Source organism: Hemitrygon akajei, chromosome 5, assembly GCF_048418815.1.
Source record: "Hemitrygon akajei chromosome 5, sHemAka1.3, whole genome shotgun sequence".
Lineage (NCBI taxonomy): Eukaryota > Metazoa > Chordata > Chondrichthyes > Myliobatiformes > Dasyatidae > Hemitrygon > Hemitrygon akajei.
In genome coordinates, this window is record NC_133128.1 from 122112758 (window position 1) to 122124764 (window position 12007).

Consider the following 12007-nt stretch of genomic DNA (forward strand, 5'->3'; position numbering starts at 1 on the left):
CTCTTGAAAACAGGGCTGTACCCTGGAACTTAGAAGACGACTTACTTACTACTGTTGTTTATGCTGCTGGCAGACAGATGTGGAGGATTCTTCATTGCTGTTTCTGTAACTATTTGTTTTAACCAGTCAGGGTTGTTAGCCCTGTTAGAGGAATGAGGGTGACCCTAAACAGTGTTCATGAGCAGAAGGATATTGGGTTCATAGGAACTGGAATGGATTTATTATTGGCACGTGCACTGAGGACCAGTGAAATGCCCTCCATACTGTTCATTCATATCAGATCATTACACAGTGCATCGAGGCGGTAGAATGGGCCCTCCCGACATTTTAACCTATTTCACAATCAATCTAACCCTTCTCTCCTAACAGACCATAACTCCCCATTTTTTCTTTTATCTACTTGCCTATCACTTAAATATCCCCATTGAGTCCGCCTCTAACACCACCATTGCATCACATTCCTTCTCAACTACGCTATCAACTTACACAGCAAGTTTGAGGGATCTATAGACATGGACTCCAAGATCCCTCTGTTTTTCCACACTGCTAAGAATCCTACAATTAACCCTGTACTCTATCTTGAAATACATTTAAAAATATGTATTATTTTTCACTTCTTCAGATTGAAGTCCATCTGCCACTTCACAGTCCAGATCTGTATCCTACGTCCCATTGTAACCTTCAAGAACCTACATCATCAACCTTCATGTTATCTGCAAACTTCCTCATCTAATCATTTATTAAAAAAAAATCACAGAGTATAGAAGTCCCAGAATTCATCCCTACAAAACACCACTGGACACTGACCTCCAGGCAGAAATCACTCCATTTACAACCATCCTCTCCCTCTATGGGTACGTGAATTCTGAATCCACACAGCCAAGTTTCTATGGATCCTATGCCTCATGACTTTGAAGATTAGCCTTCCATGGGGAAACTTGTCAAATGCCTGACTAAAATCCACATACACTACTTTATACTCACCAATTTGTTTAATCACTTCCTCAAAAAACTTAATCAGGCTTCTGAGGGAGGACCTACTCCTCCCAAGGTCATGCTGACTATTTGTAATCAGACTATACTTCCCCAAATGCTTATAAATCCTGTCTCTAAGAATCTTCTCCAATAATTTGCCCACTACTGAAGTAAGATGCACGGGTCTATAATCCCCAGGATTATTGCTGTTACCTTGCTTGAACAAAGGATTAACATTTGCCACCCCCCAGTCCTCTGGTACCACTCCTGTGGCCAGGGAAGATGCAAAGAGCATCGTCAAAGGCAATGTCAGAATAGAACACTACAGTAGCACAGAATGCGGAACAGAGTGCAAAAGTCACAGAGAGAGTGCAGTGCAGGTAAGCAAGGTGGTACAAGACCATAACAACGATAGAAGCTGTCCTGGAACTTGGTGATAGATAGATAGATAGATAGATACTTTATTCATCCCCATGGGGAAATTCAACATTTTTTCCAATGTCCCATACACTTGTTGTAGCAAAAACTCATTACATACAATACTTAACTCAGTAATAATATGATATGCATCTAAATCACTAACTCAAAAAGCATTAATAATAGCTTAAAAAAAAAAAAAAAAAAAAAAAAAAAAAAAGTTCTTAAGTCCTGGCAGTTGAATTGTAAAGCCTAATGGCATTGGTACCTTGAAAGTGACCAGTTTGATAGAATGCTAAAGAAGACATGGCATGCTTGCCTTTATTAGTTGATGAAGTGAGTTCATGAGTCAGAAGGTGACATAGCAGGTTTATAAAAAATATTCTAGTTTGGTTGTATCTGGCATAATACATTCAGTTCAGGTTGAGCCATTGTAGGGAGGATATCGAGGCTTTGGAAAGGGTGTTGCCTGGATAAACCACCTGCCATTTCCATCTGCAATTGATCATTGTCCTGCTGTATTCTTTGCCAATCTTCTACGCTATCCATAACACCACCAGTCCTCATATCATCTCCAAACTTACTAACCCACCCATCTATATTTCATCCAGATTCATTGTATACATCACTAACAGCAGAAGTCCCAGCACAGACCCTGCGGAACACCAGTAATCACAGACCTCCAGATTGAACAAGTCCCTTTGATAATTAACTTTTGTCTTCTATGTGCAAGCCAGTTCTGAAACTAAACAGCCAATTCACCATTGATCCTAAGCATCTTAATCTTCCAGATGTGCTTCCCATGAGGGACCTTGTGAAACACCTTACAAAAATCTATGTAGACAACATCCAGAGCTTTACCTTCATTGATCACCCTCATTACCTGGGCAAAAAAAATTCAATCAAGTTAGTAAGACACAGCTTGCCCCATACAAAGCCATGCTGGCTCTCCCTAATTAGGCCAAGGTTTTCCAAAAGCTCATAAATCCTATCTTTAAGGATTCTCTCCAGTAACTTCCCTACCACTGACGTGAGATTCATCAGTCTATAGTTTCCACACTAGCTACTTGCCAGTCCTCCAGGACTTCATTCAGTGGCTAAAGAGGATACAAAGGCCCCAGCAATCCCATCTCTTGTCTCTCTCAATAACCTGGGGTATAGTCCATCAAGCTCCAAGGTTAATGCTCTTTAAGCAACCCAGCACTGCCACTTCCTTCACTTCAAAATGCCCTAGCACTTCAATACATTCAGCACTGATCTACTTGTCCTTCACATCCTTCTCCTTGGTAAATAATTATATAAAGTACTCATTAAGGACTTCACCCACATCCTCTGCATCTAAATGAATGCTACCGCCCCAACTTTATCCTTGAGTGATCCTACTCTCTCCTTAGTTTTCCTCCTGCTCCTGATGTATGTTTAGAATGCTTTGGGATTCTCCTTAATCCTACCTGTCAAGGACTTTTCATGGACCTTCCTGGCTTTCCTAATTCCCTTCTTCAGTTCTTTTCCAGCTTCTTTATAATCCTAAAGGGTTCTATTTGATTCTAGCTTCCTATACTTTATATACTTCTGCTTTTTCCTCTTGGCAAAATTCATCACCTTTCTCGACATCCTCCATGGTTCTCTTAACTTGCCATCCTTGTCCTTCCTTCAAACTGGAACATGCCTATCCTGTAGTCTGTGCAGTTGGTCTTTAAACACTCCACATGTTGGATGTGGACTTGCTCAAAAACAGCTAGATTGATCTTAGTGTAGGTTAAAAGGCTGGAACAACTGTGAGCTGAAGGGCCTGTACTGTCCCTTATTGTTCTATATTCACCCTTAATCTGTAACCTCTCGTTTTAGTTTCACCGATCATCAGTGGAAAGAGCCTGCTTGCACTTATCTATACCTCTCCTAATTCTGTTTACCTCTATCAAATCTCCCCTCATTCTCCGGTGCTTCAGGGAAGTCCTAACCTATTCAGCCTTTCCCTGTAACTCAGGCCCTCAAGACCCAGCAACATCCTTGTAAATTTTCTCTGCACTCTTTCAATCTTACTTATATCTTTCCTGTAGGTAGGTGACCAGAACTGCACTCAATACTTCAAATTAGACTTCATCAGCATCTAATATAATTTAAACATAACATTCCATCTCCTGTACTCAATACATTGATTTATGAAGGCCAATGAGCCAAAGGCTCTCTTTATGATCCTATATACCTATGATGCCACTTTCAAGGAATTATAAATCTGTATTCCCAGATCCTTCTGTTCTACCATATTCCTCAGTGCCCTACTGAGGATGTCTCACCTTGGATTATCATCCCAAAGTGCAACACTATCTGACCCTTTTCAACCCATTTTCCATCTGGTCCAGATCCCGCTGCAAATTTTGATAGTCTTTTTGCTGTGTCCACTACACCCCCAAACTTGATGTCATCCACAAATTTGCTGATCCAGTTTACCACATTATCTTCCATATCGTTGATATAGGCGACAAACAACAACCCACCTGGAACCAATCCCTGTGGCACTCCACTAGTCACAAGCCTCCAGCCAGAGAGACAAACATCTACTACTACTCTCTGGCTTCTCCCACAAAACCAATGTCTAATCCACACAAAATACTGGAGGAACTCAGCAGGTCAGGCAGTATCTATAGAAAAGAGTAAACAATCAATGTTTAGAGCCGAGACCCTTCACCAGGACTAGAAAAAAGATGAGAAGTTAGAGCAAGGTGGTGAGGGGAGGGGAGGAAGGAGTACAAGGTGGCAGGTGATAGGTGAAACTCGCTGCTGCTTTGCCTTACTTCTATAGACTATGTGTCCATCTCCCGAGTAAATGCAGCTGTAAAAAATCCATTTAAGATCTTCTCCATCTGCTTTCTCTCCATGCAAAGATTACCATTCTGATCTTCCAGAGAACTAATTTTGTCTCTTGAAATCCTTCTGCTCTTAAAGCATCTGTAGAAGCCCTTAGGATTCTCCTTCACCTTGTCTGCTAGAGCAATCTCATGTTTTATTTTATCCCTCCTGATTTCTTTCTTAAGTGCTCTCTCACATTTCTTATACTCCATAAGTACCTCATTTGTTCCTACCTGCCTAGTTCTGCTATGTACCCCCCTTTTTCCCCTTTTAAAGGCCAAAGCCAGCATGGTTTCCTAAAAGGAAAATCCTGCCTTACTAACCTACTGCAAGTTTTTGAGGAAATTACAAGCAGGGTAGACAAAGGAGACACAGCAGATGTGGTGTACTTGGATTTTCAGAAGGCCTTTGACAAGGTGCAGCACAGGAGGCTGCTTAGCAAGGTAAGAGCCCATGGAATTACAGGGGAGTTACTAGCATGGGTGGAGTATTGGTTGCTTGGCAGAAAACAGAGTGAGAATAAAGGGATCTTATTCTGGTTGGCTGCCAGTTACCACTGGAGTTTCACAGGGGTTGGTGTTGGGACCGCTGCTTTTTACGATGTATGTCAATGATTTGGACTATGGGATTAATGGATTTGTGGCTAAATTTGCCGATGATACAAAGATAGGTGGAGGAGCAGGCAGTGTTGAGGAAACAGAGAGCCTGCAGAGAGAGTTAGATAGTTTAGCGGAATGGGCAAAGAAGTGGCAAATGAAATACAATGTTGTAAAGTGTATGGTCATGCACCTTGGTGGAAGAAATAAATGGGCAGACTATTATTTAGATGGGAGAAAATTCAAAATGCAGAGATGCAAAGGGACTTGGGAGTCCTTATGGAGGATACCCGAAAGGGTAACCTTCAGGTTGAGTCTGTGGTGCAGAAGGCGAATGCAATGTTGGCATTCTTTTCTAGAGGTATAGAATATAAGAGCAGGTATGTAATGTTGAAGCTCTATGAGGCATTTGTGAGACCGCACTTGGAGTATTGTATGCAGTTTTGGGCTCCTTATTTTAGAAAGGATATAGTGACAATGGAGAGGGTTCAGAGAAAATTCACGAGAATGATTCCAGCAATGAAAGGGTTACATACGAAGATCGTCTGGCAGCTCTTGGGCTGTATTCCTTGGAGTTCAGGAGAACTGGAGGGGGGAAATCTCACTGAAACACTCCTAATGTTAAAAGGCCTTTCTCTTTCTTTTTACAATATTTTTATTCAGAAGAAAAAAAAACTTAAACCCCTTATTGAATTATGTGAAAAAGACGCTTTCTAAATGGTCTCCTCTTTCTTTATCCCTAATTGGCCGAATTAATTCGATTAAAATGAAGATTCTTCCTAAATATTTATATCTTTTTCAGGCTTTACCTATTTTTATTCCTAAGACCTACTTTGATTCTTTAGATTCAATTTTAACATCCTATATTTGGAATAATAAACAAACTCGTGTAAGTGAAGTTTACCTACAAAGAAATAAAGAGATGGGTGGATTAGCACTACCCAATCTTAGGTTTTACGATTGGGCTGCCAATATAAGGAATATTACTTTTTGGTCCTATTATATTTATCATAAAGATTGCGCATCATGGGTCTCCTTAGAAGTTAATTCTGTAAAAAATTCCTCTATTGTCTCTCTTCTTGGATCATACTCTTCTTTTTCAGCAAATAAAACAACAGATAACATAATTGTTAAGCAAACTTTAAGGATCTGGTCTCAATTTAGAAAATTTTTTGGTTTAGCGAATTTTTCATTATCATCTCCCATTCTCCTTAATTATTTTTTTAATCCCTGCGATGACTGACAAAGTCTTTAAGGATTGGGATGAACTAGGTATTAAGTGTTTTTGGGACCTGTTTATCTCAGAATCTCTTGCTTCATTTGACCAATTGTCAACTAAATATGCACTGCCAAAAACACATTTTTACAGATACCTTCAAATTAGAGATTTCTTATGTTTCCAATTAACTACTTTTCCTATAGGTCCTGATAAACATTTACTGGACGATCTTTTAAATTTAAAACATTTTGTTAATGGTTCTATTACCGGTATCTATAAGTTGTTGATTGATTCCAGACAAGACTTTTTAGATAAAATAAAAAAAGCTTGGGAGGATGACCTAAATTGTCAGATTTCTGATGAAAGATGGAATAAAATTCTTGAACAGGTTAATAAATCATCTTTCTGTGCTCATCATTCTCTTCTACAATTTAAAGTGGTCAATGGAGCTTACATTTCTGAACAGAAGCTGTCCAGTTTTTATCCAAACGTTTCTCCACTTTGTAATAAATGCAACTCTGCTGATGCCTCTTTAATTCATATGTTTTGGTTTTGCCATAAAATTGAAAAGTTTTGGTGGGAAGTATTCCATACCTTCTCACAACTTTTTAGGGTCCAATTTGACCCAAATCCCCTTACTGCCTTGTTTGGTATTATTGCAAATGAAGATATAACTTTAAATACTCCTAACCTACAGGTTTTAGTTTTTACCTCTCTTTTAGCAAGGAGAGCAATCTTGCTTAAATGGAAGGAGTCTACCCCTCCTACACATCTTCAATGGCTAAGTCTTATTTAAAGACGTAGCTATGTCTTATTCAAATTTAGAGAAGATCCGCTGCTCAGCCTTAAATTCGAAACAATCTTTTTATGATATCTGGGGACCTTTCCTAAACTACTTTTCCAATTTATAATGTTTAACAGTGCACAGACTTTTATGTATATTTCTATCTTCTCTTCTTAAGCGAATATATATTTTTTCCTAATTATCCATTATCATCCATCAGCTTTTTTCTTTGGTAGTTGGTAGGAGGTTGCCTTTTTTTATATAAAAAATTTATTTTATGATGTATGACCTATCTTTAAATTTTTGATTACAGAGTGGTATACCTTTATGTGATGTGCTATAATATTTCGATCAATTTTATTACAATATATGAATGTACACAATTTATGTTGAGATGTATCTAGGTGTTGCACTCTGTAAATCTTGTTTTTTCTTCTGAATAAAAGGCCTGAACAGATTAGATATGGCAAAGTTATTTCCCACGGTAGGGGAGTCTAGGACAAGAGGGTACGACTTCAGGATTGAAGGACGTCCATTTAGAACTGAGATACGGAGAAATTACTTTAGTCAGAGGGTGGTAAATCTGTAGAATTTGTTGTCACGGGCAGCTGTGGATGCCTAGTCATTGGGTTTATTTAAGGCAGAGATAGATAGGTTCTTGATTAGCCAGAGCATCAAAGGGTATGGGGAGAAGGCAGGGGAGTGGGGATGACTGGAAGATTTGGATCAGCCATGATTGAATGGCAGAGCAGACTCGATGGGCCCAACGGCCTACTTCTGCTCCTATATCTTATCGTCTTAGAAACATAGAAAACATACAGCACAATACAGGCCCTTCTGCCCACAAAGCTGTGCCGAACATGTCCCTACCTTAGAACTACCTAGGTTTTACCCATAGCCCTCTGTTTTTCTAAGCTCCATGTACCCATCCAGGAGGCTCTTAAAAGACCCTATTGTTTCCGCCTCCACTACCACCGGCAGCCCATTCCACACACTCAACACTCTCTGCGTAAAAAAATTTACCCCTGACATCTTCTCTGTATCTACTTCCAAGCACCTTAAAACTGTGCCCTCTTGTGCTAGCCATTTCAACCCTGGGGAAAAGCCCTGGACTATCCACATGATCAATGCCTCTCATTATCTTGTACACCTCTATCAAGTCACCTCTCATCCTCTGTCGCTCCAAGGAGAAAAGGCCGAATTCACTCAACCTATTCTCATAAGGCATGCCCCCCCAAACAAGGCAACATCCTTGTAAATCTCCTCTGCACCCTTTCTATGGTTTCCACTTCCTTCCTGTAGTGAGGTGACCAGAATTGAGCACAGTACTCCAAATGGGGTCTGACCAAGGTCCAATATAGCTGCGACATTACCTCTCGGCTCTTAAACTCAATCCCACGACTGACGAAGGCCAATGCACTGTATGTCTTCTCAACCACAGAGTCAACCTGTGTAGCAGCTTTGAGTGTCCTATGGACTCGGACCCCAAGATCCCTCTGATCCTCCACACTGCCAAGAGTCAAACCATTAATGCTATATTCTGCCATCAGATTTGACCTACCAAAATAAACCACCTCACATTTATCTGGGTTGAACTCCACCTGCCACTTCTCAGCCCAGTTTTGCTTCCTATCAATGTCTCATTGTAACCTCCAACAACCCTCCATACTATCCACAATACCCCCAACCTTTGTGCCATTAGCAAATTTACTGACCCATCCCTCTACTTCCTCATCCAGGTCATTTATAAAAATCACAAAGAGTAAGGGTCCCAGAACAGATCCCTGAGGCACTCCACATAAAGCCTCACTAGACAGATTCTCAGTCTGTCCTGAGCAGTGCAGCGGCAATTTCCCAGACTAGTAATGCCACCTCTCCCCCTTTAATCCCCCTTCTCTAGAACATCTAAAACAACAGAACCCCAGAATACTGAGCTGCCAATTCTGCCCCCTTCTGCAACCAAGTCTCACTAATGGCTACAATATCATAATTTCATGTTCTGAGCTCATGTGCCTTTCCTACAATACTTCTTGCATTGAAATAGGCACAATTCAGAATATTAGTCCCACCATGCTCAACCTTTTGCTTCCTAATTTTGCCTCAGTTAACATCATCTGGCTCCACAATCTCTCCAATGTTCTGAAATACTGGAGATCTCTCTGCCTTCCGACATTCCTCTGCAACTTTAGTTTAAAATCCCTAGCAAACCTTCCTGCTAGGGTATTAGCCCCCCTCCAGTTTAGGTGCAAACTGTCTCTTCTGTACAGGTCTCAACTTCGCTGGAAGAGAGCCCAATGATCCAAACATCTGAAGCCCTCCCTCTTACCACCAACTCCTTAGCCACATGTTAAACTGTATGCTTTTCCTATTTCTGGTCGCACTAGTACGTGGAATGAGTAGTGATCCTGAGATCACAATCCTGGAGGTCCTGTCCTTTAACTTAGAACCTAACTCCCTGAACTCACTTTGTAGAACCTCATCCCTCTTCCTATGTCATTGGTATCTATATGGACCACAGCCTTTGGCTGCTCACCCTCCCATTTAATAATGCTGAGGTCTCGACCAGAGATGTCCTGGGTCCTGGAACCAGTGAGGCAACATACCATATGGGAATCTTGTCCATGTCCACAGAACCTTCTTTCCGTTTCCCTAACTAATGAATTCCCTATTACTTCTTCTCCCCACTTCCCTTCAGAACCACAGAGCCAAACTCAGTGCCAGAGACCTGACTGCTGTGATTTTCCCCTGCTAGGTCATCCCCCCCCCCCCCAAAAACAATATTTAAAGTGGTATACCTCTTGTCGAGGGCGTAACCACAGGATTACTCTGCACTGACTGTTTAACCTATTTCACTCTCCTGACTGTCACCAAATTTCCTGCTTCCTGCACCTTGGTTACAACAACCTCTCTATGTCTTGTTTATCACCCCCTCAGCCTCGCAAACGAGCCGGAGTTCATCCAGTTCCAGCTCCAACTCCTTCACGTGGAGTGTTAGAAGCTGCAGGTGGATGCACTTCTTGCAGGTGAAGTCGTCAGGGATACTGGAGATCTCTCTGCCTTCCCACGTCCCGCAGGAGGAGCATTCAGCTATCGTGCCCGGCATCCCTACTGCTCTAACCGAGCAAATAATAAATAAACTAAAAATAATCTATCTACAGCTTTTTTACCTTCTCTCACTCAAGCCTCTTCACGCTGAAGCCTTGAACAACTAAAGTCTCAAATTCCACACTCTAACACTGTCCACTCCAACAAAGACCATTCTGCTTGTCCCTTCCTTATTTTAATTTGCAGCTACCAATGAATCCCGATTTCAGAATGGCTGCTGTTCAAACTCCAAATCCCCTGCGAAGTGCTGTTTATTTTAATGCTCATTGGGGTTAAGGTTAGGGCTGACCTGAGGGAGCCACTTCCACAAGTGTTCTCATTTGTTCTGTATTTCATTTAAATACACAATTTGTTATTCAGTTAAACAGTAGTTTGTCTTTTTTTATACTTTTAACTATCTCCATGAAACTAATTAGGACAGCTCCTTAACTGGGACAAAATGTACTGGTCCCAATATGTTCTAATTAACTTGAATACACCGTACTTATATATCCAGTTCCTTGGAATCCCTATCAATAATTTACCCACTACTGACATCAGGCTCTGTAGTCTATAATTTCCCAGCTACTGAGAGCCTTTCTTGACAGCAAAACTTACAATCAGTTACAATGAGAAAGATAAAACTAAATAAGTAGTGCAAAAAGGAGAGCAAAATAGTGTTCATGGACTGTTCAGAAATATGATTGCTGAGTGGAAGAACCTGTTCCTAAAAACTGATTGTGTGCTTCATGCTCCTGTACCCACCCCCCTTCATGGTAGTAATGAGAAGAGGGCATGGCTTGGGCTGTAGGGTTCTTTAATGATGGATGCCACCTTCTTGAAGTATTGCCTTTTGAATATATCCTTGACAGTGGAGAGGCTAGTGCCCATGATGAAGCTGGCTAAGTTTACAACCCTCTACAGCTTTTCCAATCCTGTGCATTGGCACTTCAAAGTAAATTTATTATCAAAGTACATTTATGTCACCATATACAACCCTGTGAATCATTTTCTTGCAGGCATACTCAACAAATCCAGAATAGAATAATCATAATAGAATCAACTGAACACCACACCAACTTGGACGCTAAACCAGTGTGCAAAAGATAACAAATTGTGCAAATACAAAAAGAAAGAAATAACAATAAATAAGCAATAAATATTGAGAAAATGAGATGAAGCATTTCAGCGATGGGGCAAGTGACATCTAAAACTTTGACCGGCTTTTATAGCTGTGTACTGGCTGCATCACAGGCTGGTATGGAAACACTAATGCCTTTGAATGGAAAATCATAACGGGTAAAGCCCTCCGCACTGCTGAGCACATCTACAAGAAGAAAACAACATCCATCAGGGGGTACCTGCTCTCTTCTCACTGCTGCCATCAGGAAGGTAGTACAGAGCCTCAGGACTCACACCACCAGGCTCAGGAACAGTTACTACTCCTCAATCATCAGGCTCTTGAGCTAGAGGGGATAACTTCACTTGCCTATCACTGAACTGCTCCTACAACCTATGGACTCACTTCCAAGGACTCTTCACCTCATGTTCTGGATATTTAGTGCTTATTTATTATTATTCTGTTGGTGCGGTCTTTTATTTATAAGGTTATTGGAATTATTGAGTATGCGAGCAAGGAAATATACTGTATCTCAGGGTTGTATATGGTGTTATATATGTACTTTGGAAATAAATTTACTTCGAACTTTGAATGGCATGCAAAAAATGTTTTCACTGTACTTCGGTACGTGTTACAAAAATAAACCAATTCCACTCACCACCCACGTCTCCATAAACCCCCCCCCCCACACACACAGATACCCACCTCCCCGCAGACCCATCACTTCAACCCTCAAGTAAATCCCTCATCCAAACTCCCAGACTCTTTCGCCTCTTGCACCTTCCCTCTCCCCATCACCCCTTGCTTACCTTGGCTGCCCGCGCCATGCTCTCTTGCTGTGGCAGATTCCGGATCCGGCGCTGGGGGTACGATGCAGGTCCGGGCCGGTCCGGGGTGGGGTGGGGAGGGTCAGAATCCGGCTCTTCCGTTAAATTCGCGACCGGGATCCAGATTCCGGATGC

At 41.3% G+C, this 12007-nt stretch overlaps 1 protein-coding gene across 1 annotated transcript in view; it reads right to left on the reverse strand.

The window, feature by feature from the left end:
* xrcc5 (X-ray repair complementing defective repair in Chinese hamster cells 5) overlaps positions 1–12002 on the reverse strand; it is a 128061-nt gene extending 116059 nt beyond the window's left edge. The window contains exon 1 of the mRNA XM_073046346.1: positions 11855–12002. Coding sequence (XP_072902447.1) covers positions 11855–11872 — 18 coding nt within the window. The 5' untranslated portion in view covers positions 11873–12002. The remainder of the gene's footprint in view (positions 1–11854) is intronic.
* Between the last annotated feature and the right edge of the window lie 5 nt (positions 12003–12007).